The sequence below is a fragment of the Ctenopharyngodon idella genome, chromosome 21 (genome assembly GCF_019924925.1).
Source record: "Ctenopharyngodon idella isolate HZGC_01 chromosome 21, HZGC01, whole genome shotgun sequence".
Classification (NCBI taxonomy): domain Eukaryota; kingdom Metazoa; phylum Chordata; class Actinopteri; order Cypriniformes; family Xenocyprididae; genus Ctenopharyngodon; species Ctenopharyngodon idella.
Window position 1 is genome coordinate 1125674 of NC_067240.1, and position 21827 is coordinate 1147500.

General features: G+C 39.0%; 1 protein-coding gene and 1 long non-coding RNA gene across 10 annotated transcripts in view; one reads left to right on the forward strand and one right to left on the reverse strand.

Annotated features, from left to right (window-relative positions):
- LOC127503615 (transcription factor 4-like) overlaps nucleotides 1-21827 on the reverse strand; it is a 159391-nt gene that overhangs the window by 27947 nt on the left and 109617 nt on the right. For all 9 annotated transcript variants that reach the window (XM_051877642.1, XM_051877640.1, XM_051877639.1 and 6 more), the window contains 7 exons: nucleotides 9287-9392; nucleotides 7416-7549; nucleotides 7099-7234; nucleotides 5457-5527; nucleotides 4956-5034; nucleotides 2402-2478; nucleotides 1925-2134 (listed from right to left, as the gene is read on the reverse strand). In XM_051877642.1, coding sequence (XP_051733602.1) covers nucleotides 1925-2134; nucleotides 2402-2478; nucleotides 4956-5034; nucleotides 5457-5527; nucleotides 7099-7234; nucleotides 7416-7549; nucleotides 9287-9392 — 813 coding nt within the window. The remainder of the gene's footprint in view (nucleotides 1-1924; nucleotides 2135-2401; nucleotides 2479-4955; nucleotides 5035-5456; nucleotides 5528-7098; nucleotides 7235-7415; nucleotides 7550-9286; nucleotides 9393-21827) is intronic.
- On the forward strand, nucleotides 9401-13022 carry LOC127503623 (uncharacterized). The gene is made up of 2 exons (XR_007927134.1): nucleotides 9401-10944; nucleotides 11097-13022. It is a non-coding gene; the product is annotated as an uncharacterized LOC127503623 (long non-coding RNA).

A 21827-nucleotide genomic window follows, 5' to 3' on the forward strand; every position in this document is an offset into this window, starting at 1 on the left:
CATGTAACCGTGAACAGCCATTTTGTGTAATGTTCTCAGTGTGTGTGTGTGTGTTTGTTAGTCGTCTCCTCTCATCATGTGAGCACCTGTTTTTAGCATGACCTCAGCTCTCTGACCGCTCACTTCAGCCTCACAGAACAACAGAGCAGCAAATCTGATCCAGCTGTTCCTCCAGCACTGTTTCAAACCGAAATGACTGTTCTTAAAGCCACAGTCCACACATTTACTGCATCATCCACACATTCAGCTTCAGAGTGTCACATTCATTAAAACAGAGCAGCATGAACATTCAGCTAAATATCTTCTTTTGTTTTCCATAGAACGAAAAACGTTGTATGGGTTTGGAATAATGTATTAAGATGTAAAAGCATTAAAAATCCAATGGCATTTCAGCACACATATACACACACACACTTGTGAAAGTGAATAAATAAACAGCAGCGTCACTGAGACACTGAGCAGAGATTCAGGATCATGTCAACAGCAGAGCTCGTCCAATAAAATGCCTGAGCAAACCCACGCCTGCATTTATTCATTTATGTCATTAAAAACAGCTCGTTAACACTGGAAATATGCACACACGGAGCGCGCTCACCCGCCTCAACACAACTTTAAAAAGAGCATGAAAACAACTACGCTCACATTTTACGTATGTGAGCACCACTTTTTAGACTACAGGAATGCTAAAAAATACAGTATGAAAACAATTTAGTAACTTAACTTTTACATTTTCTGAAGAAAACATGTGTGATGCATTCTTGTGCAAAACATTCATTTTCAATAATTCAGTGGGCCAATTTTTATGCATTTTATGCAATTCACATTCCGATGACTACATAAAAACATACGGGTGCATCAGTTTCGTTTGTGTATAAATGTGCATGTAATAAGAGAACACAATCCTTCACAGTGTGTGTGTGTGTGTAGTACGAGCATTATATCTTCTTTTCTTCATGTATTCTCTTTCTGTGCTTTATTCTCTCCAGCTGTCTGAAGCTTTATGGATTGTTTCAAGTCTTAAAAAAAGCCTTAAATATGGAAAATATTACCAGCATCTTCCTTGATGTTTTGAAGTCTTTTCCTCCCCCTCTTTCTGTCTCTCGCTCTGATATTTCCTGTCTTTAGTCCTGCGCTGCTCATAACTCACAGTCAGAAGAGAGTCTAACCTGACCTGATAATACTCGAACATTACAGGAGCTCATCAGTGACGTCATGCACACTGCATTGAGAATTACTTTCATTGCAAAGTTTCTGAGTAGATTGATTTTAAACTTTTGCATTGACATCATTGTTCAACAGGAAGTGGCTCTGGGCCGTCCGCCCTGAGAGAGGTCAAAGCAGGGCTCGAGCATTTAACTCGCATTTACGACTAAAAATAGATGCTAACAGTAAATTGTATTTAAGAGTATGTGTGCGGAAAAAGTAGGTCCAAGGGTTTTAAAAGCCTTAAATTCAGTTATACGTATTTTAAAAGTCTTAAAGTGCTGCTATTTTAAAGGCTTATAATTTTGTTTTTAGGGACTGGTTCACATGCATCCAAGGTCAAAAAACACTTTGATTTTCTGCAGCATCAGCTCTTTTCTCACAGTGTCTGAAACGGTTTGATCAAGGATTCAGTTTCTCTAAGCCCCGCCTTTCTGAGAGCTGCTCTGCTCTGATTGGTCAGATGGCCCAGTCATTATCATATCTGAATCTCAGCTCTTGATTCACAGTGATACGAACAGTAACGATGGCGTCGGTTTTACCGTATCAATCTCATCGAAGTGGATTTGCTTTGGCAGCAGAAAACAGCGTCTTCTCGACATGAACAACACGAACCAAACTCTTCCAGTCTCAGACACAACTAAAGTGTTTGAGGGCGGGGCAAAGAGACGCTGTTCAGCCAATGAAGAAAGTAAGCCCTGCATAGGTCAGTGTTTCTTACCATGAGCGAGTGTCTGTTGGACGGCAGCAGTCCTGAGCTGTATCCGGCGCTCAGGCCACCCATGGCCCCGTTGTGCGAGTGGGATGGAGTGATCAATCCGTGCATGTCCGCATGACCTCCGGGCATCGCCGTGGACGGACCCACCGCATGACTCCGCAACACGTGGATTGCATCGTCCAGACGCTCCAATCTGTCCTCGATACGACTTTGCTGCAGGATGACAAACAGAATAAATGCACAGATTCATCACAATGAAGGATTATTTTACTTGCTAGCTTTCATCATTACTATTGATTCATTTTCTTGCACTGTATCTACTTTCATAGGCATGCATGTGAACATTTCTGTACTGTTTATGTCTTCTGTAAAGCAACTATGGTGTTTTGGCAAACATCATGGTAAATTTGAAGCCTGTATGATTTCCTGAAGGCTGAACAGAGTTTGATCTCTGTGGATTTTTGTGTCAGTATCTCTTACCAACGAGTGCAGCGGCGGCTCGTAACTGGGGGACGAAGCTCCCTGACCGTTTCTGGACCAGACGGCCGTACTGGCAGCTAAAGGGACGAAATTAATAACATCATCAGTGTGAACAATAATATTTGTGGACATCTTGATTACTCAAACAGATTTATTTATTTATTTGTATAGCACTTTATACATAAAATGCTGCTTCAAAAGGTAAAATACAAACATAAAATCAAAAACACACAACGGTGATAATGCGATTGGAAATGTCAACACAATATCAGTAAATACTGATATCAATATACTCAAAAGCAGATATGTCTCGACTCTACTTTTAAAAATATGAATGCTTGTAGCCGGTCTAACTTTGTTGTCCTCTTCTTTTTCAGACAGATGGATAGACAGACAGACGGATAGATAGACAGACAGATAGATAGATAGATAGACAGACAGACAGACGGATAGACAGACAGACGGATGGATAGATAGATGGATAGATGGATAGACGGATAGATAGACAGACAGACAGACAGACAGACAGACAGACAGAGAGATAGATAGATAGTCAGACAGACAGATAGATAGACAGACAGATAGATAGATAGACAAACGGATGGATAGATAGATTGATATATAGTCAGACAGACAGACGGATAGACAGACAGATAGATAGATAGATAGATAGATAGATAGATAGATTGATTGATTGATGGATAGATGGATAGATAGACAGACAGATAGACAGACAGATGGATAGATAGATAAATAGACAGACAAACAGATGGACAGCTAGATAGACGATAGATAGATAGATAGATAGATAGACAGACAGACGGATAGACAGACAGACGGATAGATAGATAGACGATAGATGGATAGACAGACAGACGGATAGATAGATAAATAGACAGACAAACAGATGGATAGATAGATAGATGGATAGATAGATAGATAGATAGATAGATAGATAGACAGATGGATAGACAGACAGACGGATAGATAGATAGATAGATAGACAGAAGGATAGACAGACAGACGGATAGATAGATAGATAGATAGATAGATAGATAGATAGATAGATAGACAGACAAACGGATGGATAGATAGATAGATTGATAGATAGACAAACGGATGGATAGATAGATAGATTGATAGATAGACAGACAGACAGACGGATAGACAGACAGATAGATAGATAGATAGATAGATAGATAGACAGATAGATAGATAGATGGATAGATGGATAGATAGACAGACAGACAGACGGATAGATAGATAGATAGATAGATAGATAGATAGATAGATAGATAGACAGATAGATAGATAGACAGAAGGATAGACAGACAGACAGACGGATAGATAGATAGATAGATAGATAGATAGATAGACAGAAGGATAGACAGACAGACGGATAGATAGAAGGATAGACAGACAGACGGATAGATAGAAGGATAGACAGACAGACGGATAGATAGATAGATAGATAGATAGATAGATAGATAGTTTAAATTTCTAATAGTCAAACATTCCCGCATATCTAAATCTGTTTTCCCGCTGAGCCGACACTCAAACAGACCAATTAACCGTCATTCATTCCAGCGGAATAAATAATTCCGTCTTTCTCTTTGTTGTCCTCTTTTCTTTTGTGTGCTTCTTTATGTAAGACTAGCGGAGCTCTGAAGCCGTAAAGCTCATCAGCTGGTGGGGCGACGGGCGGGTGACCCTGCCTTTGATAGGTGACGACCCCAATGCTAATAACACCTCGTTATTCTTTCCTTCTTCTTCTCTTTTTCACGAGCCCGTGTTAAGATGCAAACCCGTTTGCCGGCGGCCCGGTTCACACCGGTAATTAGAGAGGAGCGGCGCGCTCGTTTATTCCTTCTCCCTGACCTTCACCTGTTTGCGTTTGCGCCATCCACTCATTACGTATATCCCGGCTAATTATGTTGTGTTTTTTCAAATTGTACTTCTTTATAGAAACATGCATTTCAGACGCTTCTCTGTCTTATTAAAGCTCATTTCCAAATGCTAATTAGCACATAATTATAGCCACATTCATGTGCAAATAAATTTTGCATGTATCCGCGCCGCTGCCAATGAGAAAATTATTAAATTAGTTACTTAAACTTCCCTCGCATGTTTAAGTTTAAATATTAATTTGCACTTGCGCATTTAATGGTTGTCGGTCTAATAACTTTGGCACTCTGAGACATACCAATTAGGCGGCGGGCGTTTCCATGGCGACTCGAATAATGACTCTGGCATTGAGATGAAATGCGTTTAGGTGGGAACATCCTACGGTTCATAGTTTGAACCAAATATGAAGAATACAACATACAAAAAGCTTTTCAACTTTAAAATCAGAATGACATACTATGACTGTAATAACCTTAGTGGCAACCTACTAAACATTTAAAATGCATAGTGTTTCATACTCTTTTTAAACAGTACCCAGTAAACAGTGAGATCAGGTGACTGACATTAGCGCAAACAGCTGTGTGTGTGTGTTTAAGAATCTGTTGAGAATAAACACACTCGTCAGAAAACAACACACACACATTGTTACCTGTGAGCGACGGAGGTGATCCCACAGGAGTGGACGGGTTGGACGAGAAGCTGTTATTGGTGTGGTCGGGGGAATAGATCTACAACGACAACAAACACACAGCAATGACAAACGAGAGCGCCACAAACACACAACATCATGCTGAAACTCCCTACAGGAGCGTTTGTGTGAATCCTCATTTGTCTGAATGATTCTGCTGGCTAAGTTGTTTTGGTAAAAGGCAACATGAAATCACATTTGACTGTTTGTTTTCTTAATAAATGTCTGCAAGATGCATTAAAGCCGCATGAAATGGAATTTGTGATAGTCTTTTCTCTCCTATTGTGACGTATATCCGAACAAGAACAAATGTAGGGCGGGGCTTGATTTTGTCCATGGGGAATTGATTGGATGGCTGAATGGTTGTGCTTTGCATTTGGTCGAAATAAGTCGTTTCATGTTGTCTTTTGCAGCTGTGTATTGTTGTATTTGTCTGGGCCTACATGAGACCTGTTGACTCACTGAAGCCAGAGCCTTTCCTAACGCGTCTCCCGTCTGCGAGCTGCTTCCTGCTCCGCTCGACGCTCGATTGGCTGAAACACAACAGAAAGAGAGACAGATTATAGAGCTTTGAAACTCCTATCCATTTAAATAAGATGTAGACAAAAGTGCTGACTTTAAATGAACACTTCAGAGCAGCGATTCTCAACCAGGGGCCCGAGACCCATTAGGAGCCCCGGCACACTTACAAGGGGACTGCAAAATGCCAAAACAAGCTTTTAAATAAGCTAAAATCCTAATTCGTTCCTTCAAGATTTTTATTTAATAACCAGTGTTCTCAGAAAAACCTGGATATATTAACAAAAAGCATGGAAATTAATAAAATCTTTTTAAAAAATCATTGAAATTTCTATAACGAATTAGTGCTGTCAAACGATTAATCGCATCCAAAATAAAAGTTTGTTTACATAATATATGTACTGTGTATATTTCTTATGTATATATAAATACACACAAATGCATGTATATATTTAACAAAAATATATTATATTTATATATAAAATACTCATATTTATATATAAATTATATATAAATATATGTAAATATTTCTTAAATACATGTATGTGTGTATTTATATATACATAATAAATATACATATTACACACACATATATAAAAAAATAAATAAATATTTTTTAAAAAATATAATAAATACATATATTTATAATACATATAAATTCAAATAAATTAATTAATTCATCACATCTGAAATTAGAGAATATAATTGTTCTGATTGTAATACAATTTCATATAATTTTATTATAATTATTTAATCTTTTATTTTATTTTTTTTATTAATTTAATTTACAGAATATAAATGTTTTGATTTTAATATAACTTTAACAATTATTTAATAATTTATATTTAATTTACTTTTTTTTAAATGTAATATAATAAATTGACAAAAAAGTTTGAAAACAAGCAGCTTTGTCATTACAGCAGAAGTATCATAAATATCTTCACATACATGGAGGACCTTGGAGTCAAAAAAGTTGAGAACCACTGCTTTAGACAATTAACATTTACTCAGTATTCACAAAAACCTCCGATAGACGCCTGCTTTCAAACGCTCCTGTGTATATCTGTGTAAGCGCTCTGTGAAGATGTCTATTTACAACATGTTTTTGAAGCGTTGATCATTGTAGCCAATCACAGACATATCTGTTGAGCTCGTGAACACAATGGCCAATCAGAAGTGTTTAGGAACAGTGCTCAAAATGCTAGGGGGAAATGCTGGTATCGTCACATTTTTTAAATTTCAGTACTTGGTACCGAAATCGGTACTTTTGACAACACTTTGTCAATGACAAGGCTGATTTTGGAACTGACAGTCGGAGGAATGACCAATGATGTACATCAGCTGATCAGAAACAGCTACTGATCATCTTAACATGAACAAATCAGTTGATTAAATCACTAATGTTGTTGGACAGCTAAACCTGATCTCCTGTAGCTCCCTTGGCTCCTTCTCTCAGAACAATTATCCTAATATTCTTCCATCCGCAAACACCTCAACATTTGCATTAGTTCGCATTGTGAAAGTGACTGAATCAAATCTTCACTCCGCTTTGATTCTCACTGATCAGTAGTCGCTCCAGACTCACCCATGACGCTGTCTGTTCCGTTAGTGGTGGCGGAGCAGGACGCCGCGCTGTAGTGATTCGTCCCGCCGCTCCGATGGAAACTGGACATGGGAGGAAGACTGGGGTTAATCTCAGCAGACGAGTGTGACGGGTAACTCTGCAAAACACAGAGAGAAAGAGGGTTATTGAATATATGAGACTGAGACAGTTCATTAAGATAACACCTTTATTTTAAACTTAATCCTGGAAGCACTCGCTATCATTGGAAATTGTTTAAAACCCATAAGATTGCTAAACTAATCTCAACTAGGTGAAGAGAGGTGAGTAAAAGCGCTCACGAGTCTCTCATGCGGGTGAAGGCCGCAGTAGCTGCTGCTCTGAGCGCTGTGTGTGGAGTTTCCCAGCATGCTGTTGTATCCGGGCTGGTTCATACTGCCGGATGAGCTCCATGGGTCTGTACTGTGATGACCGTCTGAAATCATTAATGAAACACATACAGAGTAGATCAGAGTTAGATCAGGCTGTGACTTTAGAGAGGTCCAATAACATGGAGATTTTGTTCTGGCTGGTTTGTTTCTGCTGTAGTGAAGCACCTGTCCATTGTTAACAAGTGTTTTGAGTGGGTTTAGGCTGTTGTGGTTTTTTTCTATGTGGTTTCTAGGGTGATGCGAGTGTTTTAGGCAGTTTTTATGCGATTTATAAAGTGATGCAAGTGTTTTAGGCAGTTTTTTATGCGGTTTATAAAGTGATGCAAGTGTTTTAGGCAGTTTCTATGCAGTTGCTAGGGTGTTCTGAGTGTTTTAGGCAGTTGCTATGCAGTTGCTAGGGTGTTCTGAGTGTTTTAGGCTGTTGCTATTCAATTGCTAGCATGATGCATGTGTTTAGGCAGTTGCTATGCAAACACTAGGGCATTCTGAGTGTTTTAGGCTGTTGCTATGTGGTTTCTAGGCTGATACAAGTGTTTTAGGTTGTTGCTATGTGGTTTCTAGGCTGATACAAGTGTTTTAGGTTGCTGCTATGTGATTGCTAGGGTGCTGCAAGTGTTTTAGGCAGTTGTTAGGGTGTTTTAGGCAGTTGCTATGCAGTTGTTAGGGTGTTTTGAGTGTTTTAGGCAGTTTCTAGTGTGTTATGGCTGCTTTTAGGCAGTTACTATGGTGTTCTGAGTGTTTAGATTGTTGTTATGCAGTTGCTAAGGTGTTCTGAGTGTTGTAGGCTGTTACTATGCAGTTGCTAAGGCGTTCTGAGTGTTGTAGGCAGTTGCTATGCAGTTGCTAGGGTGTTCTGAGTGTGTTAGGTAGTTGCTAGGGTGTTCTGAGTGTTTTAGGCAGTTGCTATGCAGTTGCTAGGGATGTTTTGAGTGTTTTAGGCAGTTACTATGCAGTTGCTAGAGTGTTCTGAGTATGTAGACTGTTGATATGCAGTAGCTAAGGTGTTCTCAGTGTTTTAGGCTGTTGCTATGCAGTTGCTAGGGTGTTCTGAGTGTTTTAGGCTGTTGCTGTGCAGTTGCTAGGGTGTTCTGAGTGTTTTAGGCAGTTGCTATGCAGTTGTTAGAGTGTTTTGAGTGTGTAGACTGTTGATATGCAGTAGTTAAGGTGTTCTCAGTGTTTTAGGCAGTTGCTATGCAGTTGCTAGGGTGTTCTGAGTGTTTTAGGCTGTTGCTGTGCAGTTGCTAGGGTGTTCTGAGTGTTTTAGGCAGTTGCTAGGGTGTTTTGAGTGTTGTATGCAGTTGCTATGCAGTTGTTAGAATGTTTTGAGTGTGTAGACCGTTGATATGCAGTAGCTAAGGTGTTCTCAGTGTTTTAGGCAGTTGCTATGCAGTTGCTAGGGTGTTCTGAGTGTTTTAGGCTGTTGCTGTGCAGTTGCTAGGGTGTTTTGAGTGTTTTAGTTTGTTTTGCAGTTTCTAGCGTGATGCATGTGTTTAAGCAGTTGCTATGCAGTTGCTACTGTGTTCTAAATGTTTTTTTAGCTGTTGCTATGCAGTTGCTATGGTGTTCTGAGTGTTTTAGGCTGTTGCTATGCAGTTGCTACTGTGTTCTAAATGTTTTTTTTAGCTGTTGCTATGCAGTTGCTATGGTGTTCTGAGTGTTTTAGGTTGTTTCTATTGTGTTGTGGATGTTTTTAGGGAGTTACTTTGGACATTCTGAGTTGTTGCTATGCAGTTGCTAGGTTGTTCTGAGTGTGTTAGGCAGTTGTTCTGTGTGCAGTTTACCTGGCATAAAGAAGGAACTTGTAAAGCTGCTGCCCGGTGCTTTAGAGGACGGGTAACCCGGTGAGTCCCGGTTATAATCGGCAGTGCTGGCAGACGGGGCGTATACCTGAAACACACACACAACTGATCAGGGTGACTGAAGACACAACTCATGCTTTCAACATGCATTTTACTTTAGATTTTTATGCAATCAAGATCATCATTTCATACATGAAGATGTATTAGAAAAAGCCCGTAAAATTGCTTTTTATGATATCAGGAGAGGAACTCTTTCCCAGGAACAGTTTGCCGTGTTCCCAAAGTGTTGCAACACAATAATTTAGTGCAAATGTGAGATGAGCAGCTGCGGCGGATCAGTGATGACATCAGTGCACAAACACCAGAGCATTCCCGTCTGGAAAACTGCGCTGTAATGACTAACAGGAACGCTGGGAACATGCCGGATAGGAATAACTGGGATAAACACACAGTGGATGTGAGATACAGAAACAGAAGTTCTTCCTAAATTCACCTCAAATTACAAGAACATCACAAATTAGATCTCTCTAACGTCTCAAATGTTTCTCCAAGACAGCGACTAAATGCAGAGCAAATGGAAATTTTAAGTGGTTTCTGAAGAGAAAATGTTTTTTCTAAGGAATTGTAGGAGAAAAATTTGAGACAAACCTAAATGAAGCTCAACTGAGAACTCATGACATCTCCAGAGCTCGAGGATGAAGTTTGAGGAGTTTTATGGAGACCAAGAGACTTCAGCACAGATGGAGGACTTTACTTTCCCATGAACCATCTTACACACACACACACACACACACACACACACACACAACGTCTGTGAAAGAGATCAGGCTGTGACTTTGGGGGGGTTCAATAACATGGAGATTTTGTTCTGGCTGGTTTGTTTCTGCTGTAGAAAAGCACCTGTCCATAGTTAACACACACATGCGTTTTGAGTGGTTTTTAGGCTGTTGCAATACAGTTAGGGTGTTTCGAGTGTTTTAGGTGGTTGCTATGCAGTTAGGCTATTGCGATGCAGTTAGGGTGTTTAAAGCATTTTAGGAGTCTGCTATACAGTTTGGGTGTTTTGAGTGTTTTAGGTGTCTGCTATGCAGTTAGGGTGTTTCGAGCGCTTTAGGCTGTTGCTGTGCAGTTAGGGCGTTTCGAGTGTTTTAGGTGGTTGCTACGTATTTAGGGTGTTTTAAGCACTTTAGGCTAATGCTAAACAATCAGGATGTTTCGAGTGTTTTAGACGTCTGCTATACAGTTAGGGTGTTTAGAGCATTTTAGGAGTGCTATGCAGTTAGGGTGTTTCGAGTGTTTTAGGTGGTTGCTATGCATTTAGGGTGTTTTGAGTGTTTTAGGCTGTTGCTATGCAGTTTGGGTGTTTCGAGCGCTTTAGGCTGTTGCTATGCAGTTTGGGTGTTTCGAGCGCTTTAGGCTGTTGCTATGCAGTTAGGATGTTTCGAGTGTTTTAGGCGTCTGCTATACAGCTAGGGTGTTTAGAGCATTTTAGGAGTGCTATGCAGTTAGGATGTTTCGAGTGTTTTAGGTGGTTGCTATGCATTTAGGGTGTTTTGAGTGTTTTAGGCTGTTGCTATGCAGTTAGGGTGTTTAGAGCATTTTAGGAGTGCTATGCAGTTAGGATGTTTCGAGTGTTTTAGGTGGTTGCTATGCATTTAGGGTGTTTTGAGTGTTTTAGGCTGTTGCTATGCAGTTTGGGTGTTTCGAGCGCTTTAGGCTGTTGCTATGCAGTTTGGGTGTTTTGAGCGCTTTAGGCTGTTGCTATGCAGTTAGGATGTTTCGAGTGTTTTAGGTGGTTGCTATGCATTTAGGGTGTTTTGAGTGTTTTAGGCTGTTGCTATGCAGTTAGGGTGTTTCGAGCGCTTTGCATTTAAGGTGTTTTGAGTGTTTTAGGCTGTTGCTATGCAGTTTGGGTGTTTCGAGCGCTTTAGGCTGTTGCTATGCAGTTAGGATGTTTCGAGTGTTTTAGGTGGTTGCTATGCATTTAGGGTGTTTTGAGCGTTTTAGGCTGTTGCTATGCAGTTAGGGTGTTTCGAGCGTTTTGGCGGCTGCTATGTAGTTTGGGTGTTTCGAGCGCTTTAGGCTGTTGCTATGCAGTTTGGGTGTTTCGAGCGCTTTAGGCTGTTGCTATGCAGTTAGGGTGTTTCGAGCGCTTTAGGCTGTTGCTATGCAGTTAGGGTGTTTCGAGCCCTTTAGGCTGTTGCTATGCAGTTTGGGTGTTTCGAGCGCTTTAGGCGGCTGCTATGCAGTTTGGGTGTTTCGAGTGTTTTAGGTGGTTGCTATGCAGTTAGGGTGTTTCGAGCCCTGTAGGCTGTTGCTATGCAGTTAGGGTGTTTCGAGTGCTTTAGGCTGTTGCTATGCAGTTTGGGTGTTTTGAGTGTTTTAGGTGGTTGCTATGCAGTTAGGGTGTTTCGAGTGTTTTTAGGATGCTGTTATGCAGTTGTTTGGGTGTCTTGAGTGTTTTAGGCAGTTTCTAGGGTGTTATGGCTGTTTTTAGGCAGTTACTTTTATATCCTGTGTGTTTTACGCAGTTAGTATGCAGTTGCTAGGGCATTTCGAGTGTTTTAGACTGTTGCTATGTAGTTGTTAATGAGTGCAGGGTTGCTAGGTGGTTGCCAGGTGTTTTCTTCCTGTTTGGTCTGTAGATGTGGCTCTGGTTTCTCCTTCGATGTGTGTCTGTGGTATTCTTTTGGTCCAGCAGGTGCATCTGATCACTTAAAAGTAGCAGCACACCTCTGCTCAACAACACACATGATTTGAGGAATCATTCATTTCTGGAGCACAAATGCTGCAGGAGTGAGTCTGTTTACTGCTGCAGATCAGGAGCAGATGGAGTGAAACCAGAGCAGTCACGAAAGCCACAACACACACACACACACACACACACACACACACACACACACACACACACACACACAGTCTCTCCCACTACACACCTTATCGGTGTGACTCGCTTGCTGCACCTGTGCTGAACTGACCCACTACACACACACATGCAATAAACACACATGCAAGAAAACACACACTTTTGAGACAGACATTCAACAAACTAGCAAACTAACATTCGTTATTTTTGCGGAAGGAAGTTCCGCCCCTCGTTTTGGACTTTATTCCATCAACCTGCAATTGCCATAATGCTGTACAGATGTAGAACAACATCAAGAGCTCCAACACACACACACACTGAGGTCTGGCTTTACCATCAAACACTAATCTATTCCACATGAACCACAGCGAGTGCGCGCACACACACACACACACACACACACACACACACACAGTCCCTGAGGAGAAGTGGCTTCCTGTGGCTTGATTAGGGAGAACCGTGCAAAGACAAGTGCCTCCCACAACAGCACCTGTGACTGTGTGTGTGTGTGTGTGTGTGTGTGTGTGTTTCAGGTCAGATGTCAATACAGCCAGGAAACACTTTACACACAACTAATAGAGAGAGAGAGACACACACACACACACACACAGATTTTGCTGGTTTCTATCAGGTTGTCAGTTCAGACGAGACCGCTGAAGATAATCTCAGATCACCGTTTTTTAATTAAAAAAAAAATCTAAACAATCAAAATGAGTTGATGAAAAACTAATGATTAAATCATAAAATGTAAAATTAAAATAAATAAATATCAAATTAAAATAAATAAATTTCAAATAAAAACAATTAAAGTGGATGAAAAGTTAATAATTAAATAAAAAATATAAAATTAAATTATTTTAAAATAAAACAGAACACTGAATGATTTTATAATGTAAATAAATGCAACATTAAAAAATAATAAATTTAAAATAAAAACAAAACAAAATACTTAGTAAAAAAGATTTTTTGACGTGCATGTCATGTGACCATTAACCTACATCAGAAAACTGTGAATGTGTTGGTAAATTATTGAAATATTAACTCAAAAACTCAGAGGGACTTCAAGAAAATATTCCAGCTCAAAGGAGGTCGGCTAATGGAAAAACGTTACGGAAGCTCAGATTTAAAGAGAAATGAAAGCGGTTTCTTCAGGACAATTAAAACTATCAGTAAAACACTGTTTACGTGGGAAATCTCCACATGCTCATCCAACTAGATAAAAAGTTCCACCAGAAAAAGACGATAGAAACAGCAGAAATCCTCTCTTTACACAATATTTGAGCTTTAACAGCAACACAAGCTTCACTTTGTGCTTTTAAAGCCGCTGTTCAATTTCCACAAACTGAAGGTCGAGTTGAAATGATTCTCTGTGATGATCAACCGCGTGTCACAGATGTTGAACACGGACATTCAGCTTCAAATTTAAAGCACAATATTCCTTTAAGAACAATAACAGGTGGAGAAAAACACATCTGGAGCTGATCGAACACAACAAACACAAACGAGAGAAAACAAAGAGTTACAAGATGAGACAGAGAGAAAGAAAAGAGCTCAATTCAGTGTTTATACTGAGAAATGAGTTCAAGATGCAACACACACACACACACACACACATCTGATCAAAGACACCAACGCTTTTAATTGACCTGTAATTACATCAAATGAACCTGGAGAAACACATACAGATGGAGAGAAAGTAAAGAAAAGTAAGAAAAAAAACAAAAATACTAAAAAAAGAAGAAGAAACTAAATGAAAAGAGAAACGAAAATAAACAAAACGAAAATAGAAAAGAAACAAAACGAGAAGAAATAAAACGGAGCAAAACAAAAAGAAAGGTGTGTCGTGTGTGTTCACGTTCAGGTCTGAAGTCGGAGACCTGTGTGTGTGTGTGTGTGTGTGTGTGTGTGTGTGTGGGCATCTCTGATTTGACTGACAGCTTGACAGTGTGGCCTTGCTGTGTGTGTTGCCATAGCGATGGCAGAAGAAAGCGCGTCAGATCTGAGCGTGTCTGCAGCACAGATGGTGCCGAGAGGAACCGCTCCACACTTCCCTCCATACTCACATATCTGCCGCTTTGCCTTGCTTTTCATTTCTTTATTGTTCATCCTCATGGATGCCATGCCAGGTAGAGACACACACACACACACACACACACACACACACAAGAAGATCCAACCGCTTCAAGCCATGCGCTCGTCGGCTGCGTGTGTGTTCTCTGTTTCAGATCAACAGGATTACGTGTCAAGCGCTGCCATGTTTCTTTCTTCTCTTCTTTTCTCTCATTCTTGTCTTTGTCGGGGATCGACAGCAGATCTTTGTTCTCTAACAGATTTACCCTGTTTGATTACAGTGATTTACTGCTGCTGGAGCCCCCTAGTGGAGCTCGACACACACCTCACACACACACACAATCACACTCACTCACTCACACTCACTCACTCACACACACACACACACACACACACAGAGAAAGACACACAATCACACTCGCACACACACACACACACACTCTCTCTCACACAAAGACACACATTCACAGACACACTCGCACACACTCACTCATGCGCACACACACACATGCATACGGACACACACACGCATACATGCACACACACAGAGAGAGAAAGACACACACATTCACAGACACACTCGCGCACACTCATGCGCACACACACACTCACGCTCACACACACACATCACACTCAGACACACACACACACACTCTCTCTCACACACACACTCACACACACACACATGCATATGGACACACGCATATGCACACACACGCGCACACACAGAGAGAGAAAGACACACTAAATCACACACACACACACACACACATTCACAGACACACTCATGCGCACACACACACACATCACACTCAGACACACACACTCTCTCACTCACTCACACACACACTCACGCTCACACATACTCATGCATACACACACTCACATGCATACGGACACACACACGCATACACACACACACTCACACAGACTCACGCACACACACACGCATACACACACACACTCACACAGACTCACGCACACACACACACACACACACACACACACACACACACACACACTCTCTCTCTCTCTCTCTCTCACTCTCTCTCTCTCTCTCTCTCTCTCTCTCACACACACACACACACACACACACACACCATATTCAGCAGCACACTATTCACAAATAAACACATGTAAATTAGGCCATTGATCACTGACTCTTTTTTAAAGTTAACAATTTTAATAATTGTAACATTAAGTAATATTTAAGTATTATATATGAAATATTATATCTAATATCTAATAATATTACCATTAACATATAACATTGGACGAATGCAAAGCAAATGTATTTAAACAACAGTAAGAGTGTTTTATTTGAGGCATGATGATGGAAAAACATAAGTAACTTATGATCAGTGTTACACAATCACAAGAAACAATTAAAAGAATGAATGAAAAATGAATTTCATTAACATGAATAGCAAAAAAGAAGAACATCTAAATAAATGGACATACATTAAAATAAAGCAGCGCAGAGCAAAACAACGAAACCGTGATGGTTTTCTTTGAAGTGCGTTACTTGCACAGCAACATTTATGGTATATGAACATAGTAATCAAACGTACGGTGGTAGTCGCATGTCTAACCATCTGATAGGATCAGAAGAAGAGAGACGTGGCATGTGTTTATAATATGACTGTCCAAATGTTGAGTCAGAACAGATGAAGAGATCTGATACGTGATCTCAGTCGCTCTGAATCATCACACACTTCAAACAGCAGCTCCATCACTCTCCTCGTCTGTTTGATCTTAAACCTCACCGACAGTTGTTTTAGTAAGCATGTTTTACTTCAAAAACAGATTCAGGTAATACTTTACTTTCTGCTTTCATGTATAACGCATTATAAAGGTATTCATAATGTGTGTCATAATGCATAAATAATTGTGCATTGCAACATTTGCAGATCTGAAATTGTTTGTCATGTGTTTTAATGCATTATAATATATAAACGTGTAACTATAACTGTGGTTACAATTACTCATGACATAATAAGGTGCATTATAAGGCATGATTAATAAGGCTTGAAGTGTTAATAATTTAGCTTTACAATCTGTTTAAAAACACTACAGAAAAGCACCTGTTTCATAGAAGGACTCGCATTGAGTCAGTATGTATCGCTACAGTTGTCAGGCTGACCACGTAAACAGGAAATGACACTCATGCGTCCACCCCCACAGCCTTATGGGTAATAAGAGCCACTCTGTGCCTCTTTTGCTTCTCCAATCAAATAAGTCAAAGAAGGTACTTAAAAACCTCGAGGGAGGCAGAAAGAGAAAAAGTAAATCGGAAAACAACCAGGAAAAAAGGAAAGCGTAAACATCCCAGTCAGTCTTTCATGAGGTTTTCAGTGCATTCTGGTAATTTTAGGCATTTAGAGGTTATTTTGCCTTATGTTACAAGACACAGACTATTATTACTGACAAAAAACACATTAATTGAGCGCGCACACACACACACACACACAGGTGACGGACTTTACTACAGGCGCTTTATTATTTGTGCACCCTTTCAAGGTATAGAGCTTTTGGCAAGTGACCACAGCGCTTCTAATTTAACCTAATTACTGCCAGATGCCTCGATCCACACACACACACACACACACACACACACACACACATGCAAACAAGCCAAATGAACTCACAACTCAACAAACACAACAGATGCACAGATGTAGTTGGTTTATTCCTCCATTGATCAGTTTTGCAACCTTAAAAAATATATGCAATTCATGATGTTCTGTGTGAAACACACACACACACACACACACACACACACACGCCACATTCAGACCTAAACCAGACGCGTGTGTGACCCACAGGAAGTGTTCGGGGAGAAAATGGGCAGCAGAAGATGGCTGCCGTCCAAACTCATCTCCATGGTGATATTCTAACGACCCTTTCATGGGACACGTGAATCTGATTGGTCAGGACCCATGTGACCGCAATCGAAGTGGATGAGCTTCCTGATTGGCCGCTGAAAACGGAACCTTCGGAACGAGCCAAATAGAATGTTCCGTCCCATTGAGATCCAGTGCGCTGGATAATTCCATGACATTCCATCCAGACATTAGCACAATCAACGGCCCGGCGCTCCCGCGATATCTGATCTGGTATCAGCTCTCACGCCGGCTAAACCCTCACCAAACCCCACCGGACAGATCCCACGAATACATGCCAAATCAATTTCAGAGGATTACCAGGAAAGATTGTGGAAATCTGGAAAGGTTTAAGTGGGACTCCGGGCAACCGGTGGAAGTGTAACCTTGAGAAGCACAAGTCAACTGACAAGCAGATGAGATGTGTGTTTCAGTGGCAGTAATCACATGATTCTGCACGCGCGCGTGTGTGTGTGTGTGTGTGTGTGAGGAAACTGTCCAGCAGTTGTGGAGTTGGTGACGTGCCAGTTGGCTCACAGATACTTGATTAACTGTCACCATAAACAATCAATTGATGGTAATAATTAAAAAAGGAATTTTAAAGGCACACAGGAGCAGCTGTGTTCAACATTTAATATACATATTATTAGGACATTTTTCAGAAGTTTGACGTTATTCAAAATATATCTCAAAATGCATGCAATTGCTCTGAAATGGCTAAAAATATTTTGTTTAATCAGCGATTACTGCAAGGCAGATTCAAAATATGCAACGTAAATATGATAAAACTTCAGTCAAAAATAATCAATTGAGTTTTACTAAATTAAACAAGGAAGACTGAGATTTAATAGTTTTCAGAAGAGAACATATTTATACATATTTATATATGTATAATAAAACTATAAATTAATTATTTATAATTGTATAAATAAAAGTTCATGTATATATATATATATATATATATATGAAATGTGCTATATGCTGTTTATATAAATTAATATAATTGTGCTGTCAAGCGATTAATCACGATTAATCGCATCCAAAATAAGTTTGTTTTACATAATATATGTATGTGTATTGTGTATATTTAAAATAAATTAAATATATATATATATATATATACACACACAGACACACACACACACGTTTACATGTAAATATTTCTTTTATATATATATATATATATATATATATATATATATATAGGTGTGTGTACTTATATATACATAACAAATATACACAGTACACATACATTTATTATGTAAAACAAACTTATTTTGGATGCGATTAATCATTTGACAGCACTTATATATACACACACACACACACACACACACATATATATATATACACACATATATTTATATTCATATAAACAGCATATATACAATTCTGAATTATTTAATTTACTATATTTTGTATATTTGTTGTACATATTTTAACAAAATGAAATGGCATCTTTCATGAACACAGAAACTGCAAGTAAATTAATGCTTAAAGAACATCACAATCATAAACTATAGATCATTTTATATTGCCAACAAAATAATAAAGGATATATCATAAATATATTTCCCGGCAGTAATTCATACGGTGCAGAAAAGACACGCACATTGAACGTAAGAAAGGTGAAAAAAAATTATTTCTCATGTTTATGTCAATGTCGTGACCCCGTGACCTCTGAAACAGACCTGTGAATGTGTCACACACACACACACACACACACACACACAGCAGTTGTTGTACTTGTGTTGTACATCTGTGTAGTTTTTAGGGATTTTGACATCAGACAAACTATTAGTACAAATCACAGTTGGAACTCGACTAGTGTGTGAGCGAACTCTCCCGCCTGCTAACCAACCACATAACCAGACACACAAAACACATCACATCACTGTGTGCGCACACATACACACCACAGGAGAAAGAAACACACGTGAGGTCCAGTAAGAGACTCAAACTGTGCTCAGATTTGTCAAGATCCATCAATCAATATGAACTCCTCATCAAAATAAATGCTGCAAAAACATCTGAAGATAAGAGAAACACATTTACACCACACACGTGTTACTCTGAAAGATAAAGTGGACAATAAATAAACAAACCAATCAGGCCAACATCACAAACCAGACACACACACACACACACACACACACGCAGAGCCTTATAAAGTTAATTAGAATTAAGATGAAGGCTGTGTGTGTTTCATGTGAAGGGTCTGTAATGGTGAACATATGGACGAACGGCACTTCAGACGGCCGGATCACAGACGCATTATTAAAATAATAAAACCACCAGGATCAAAGACTGATTACTTCAACATTTCAAACTTGTGGCCGTTTTTCCCCTGCTGCTATTTTAGATCCTTCATGAGCAGCCGAGATTCAGCGGCCGGCCGGCACATGTGTGTGTGTGTGTGTGTGTGTGTGTTTAGAGAGTTTTGAACAAAATTCCCCCTAATAGTAAGTTAAATCTGACAAAATATCTGTTTGGCAAAAGATAAAAGTAATTTTTTTGATTTTCTATTTTCTACATTCTTCTATACATTATAAAAACAATAGACGTGTCCTCATTTAGATAAACGTGTGTGTGTGTGTGTGTTTTAAAGCTGACCTATTTCTATGCTATAAAACACATTTGGCTTCAAACCAGCTGGACACAAAGACACCGAGAGGCACTCGAAACAACATTTACACTTCACAATCGCTAATATTGCCGCTCCTGTATGATGAATTGCTTGTGTTTTTCTTATTTGTAAGTCTGATAGAAGCTTCTTCTAAAGGATTAAATGTAGAAATAAGACATATGACCTGTTTGGACACGCCGTACATGTTTGCTGTGAATCGTTTAACGTTCTTGCGTTCGGAGGTGAAAACAACCTGCCGATCTGCAAATGTTTGGCACGGGAAACGTTTGGCACGAGATGAAGAAATGAGCCCAACGACAGGAATAAAGAACACGAGATTCTCCGGCTTGTTTATGGACATTCTCGCGTATTCTGAGGGATTTCAACGGAGAAATAATACTTCAGACAGGAAATATGTATTCATTTGGATTGCTACTATTCTGCATGTGATCATCCTGTCAGTCAGAGTAAAATGTGTAAAATTATGAAAATGAGTTCAGGAAAGGTGTAGAAATTAAAGTACACTCAATGTAAAAGATTTAAGACTTATTAAAAAATAATAATCTTTTAAAAATATAAAATGGAACATTTTAAAAGCATGTTCTTGAGAATTTATATATGATGGAATCAAACTTGAACAACTAATCTTTGCAGAATAATCATTACAAAAATCTAATCTATCTATCTATCTATCTATCTATCTATCTATCTATCTATCTATCTGCCTGTTAATCACATTAGATAAATTGTGAGTAAATAATTTATCATTTAACATGAGCAAAATTATGAATATGAGTTCAGGAAAGTTGTAAAAATTAAAGTACATGACCAAAACAACAACAACATGAATTTGAACATTTGAAGACTTTTAACACTTAAAAAAAGCATAACAAAAATAATATTTTTAAATAAAAATGAATTATTTAAAAATGTGTTTTAAGAACTTTTTATATGAAGGAATCAAACTAGAACACGAATTATCTTAATTTTAATCTATCTGTCTATGATTGATCATCCTGTCAATCACATGAGATGGTAAAATTATGAAATTTAGGGTTGTAGAAATTGAATCAACTAAAAAAAACAAAAAAAAAACACTAAATTTAAAAGATCTAAAACTTAAAAAGAGTTACAAAATTAAAGTACATGGCAAAAAAATATTGATGTGAGTTTCCTCGTCTTTCCCTGGAGAGAGAGAGAGAGAGGGAGAGAGAGAGAGAGAGAGGGGAGATGCTCTAGAAGTGTCTGTCTCTCTGAGGATCTCTCTCTCTCTCTCTCTCTCTCTCTCTCTCTCTGCGTCTCTGGGACAAACCCCAGTCATCCCGAGAATGTCGGGGGTCTCCGTACCACTCGGACCTCTTCCGGCAGATCAATGGGGCTTCACATGATCTCTGACACACACACACACACACACACACACACACACACAGCTGCTCTACGCACGTGAGATCATGGAGGGCAGAAACTTAAATCCATCGGGACTCGAGAGAAACACAAAGCGAAGGAAAGCAAATCGATCCATCTAGTATTGTCATATCTATCATTATTGTTACAGTATGTATATAAATATACATACAAGTCAAAATATATAGTACATTTAAAAAATATTCTCTGTTGAAAATGTTATTAAAATATTAAAAAAGCACAAATTACACATAAAAACAGAATTTGTGTTGTCCAATGATCCATTTCAGACACGTGTGATCTGACTCGAAATGTTGCGTAACACAATAGGATTATATTAATGCTGTTTGTCACAAACACTGCTGTTCTGATGTCCGTGTGTGTGTGTGTGTGTGTGTGTGTGTATGTGTGTCCACACTAACATCAGCCATTTGGACTGAAGTAATTAGAGTGCTGGAAAAACTACACAAACGGTTCATAATTTCCTAAACATCTGGTCATTGGTTTGAACATGGACAGGTCATGAATAAATAATTTACAAATACAAAAAAAAGAAGACAAATAATTAATAAAATCTCAATGTTTTTAGTAAAGAAATTACATATCTATATGTATATACTGTATATCTATCTATCTATCTATCTATGTATCTTCACACACACACACACACATATA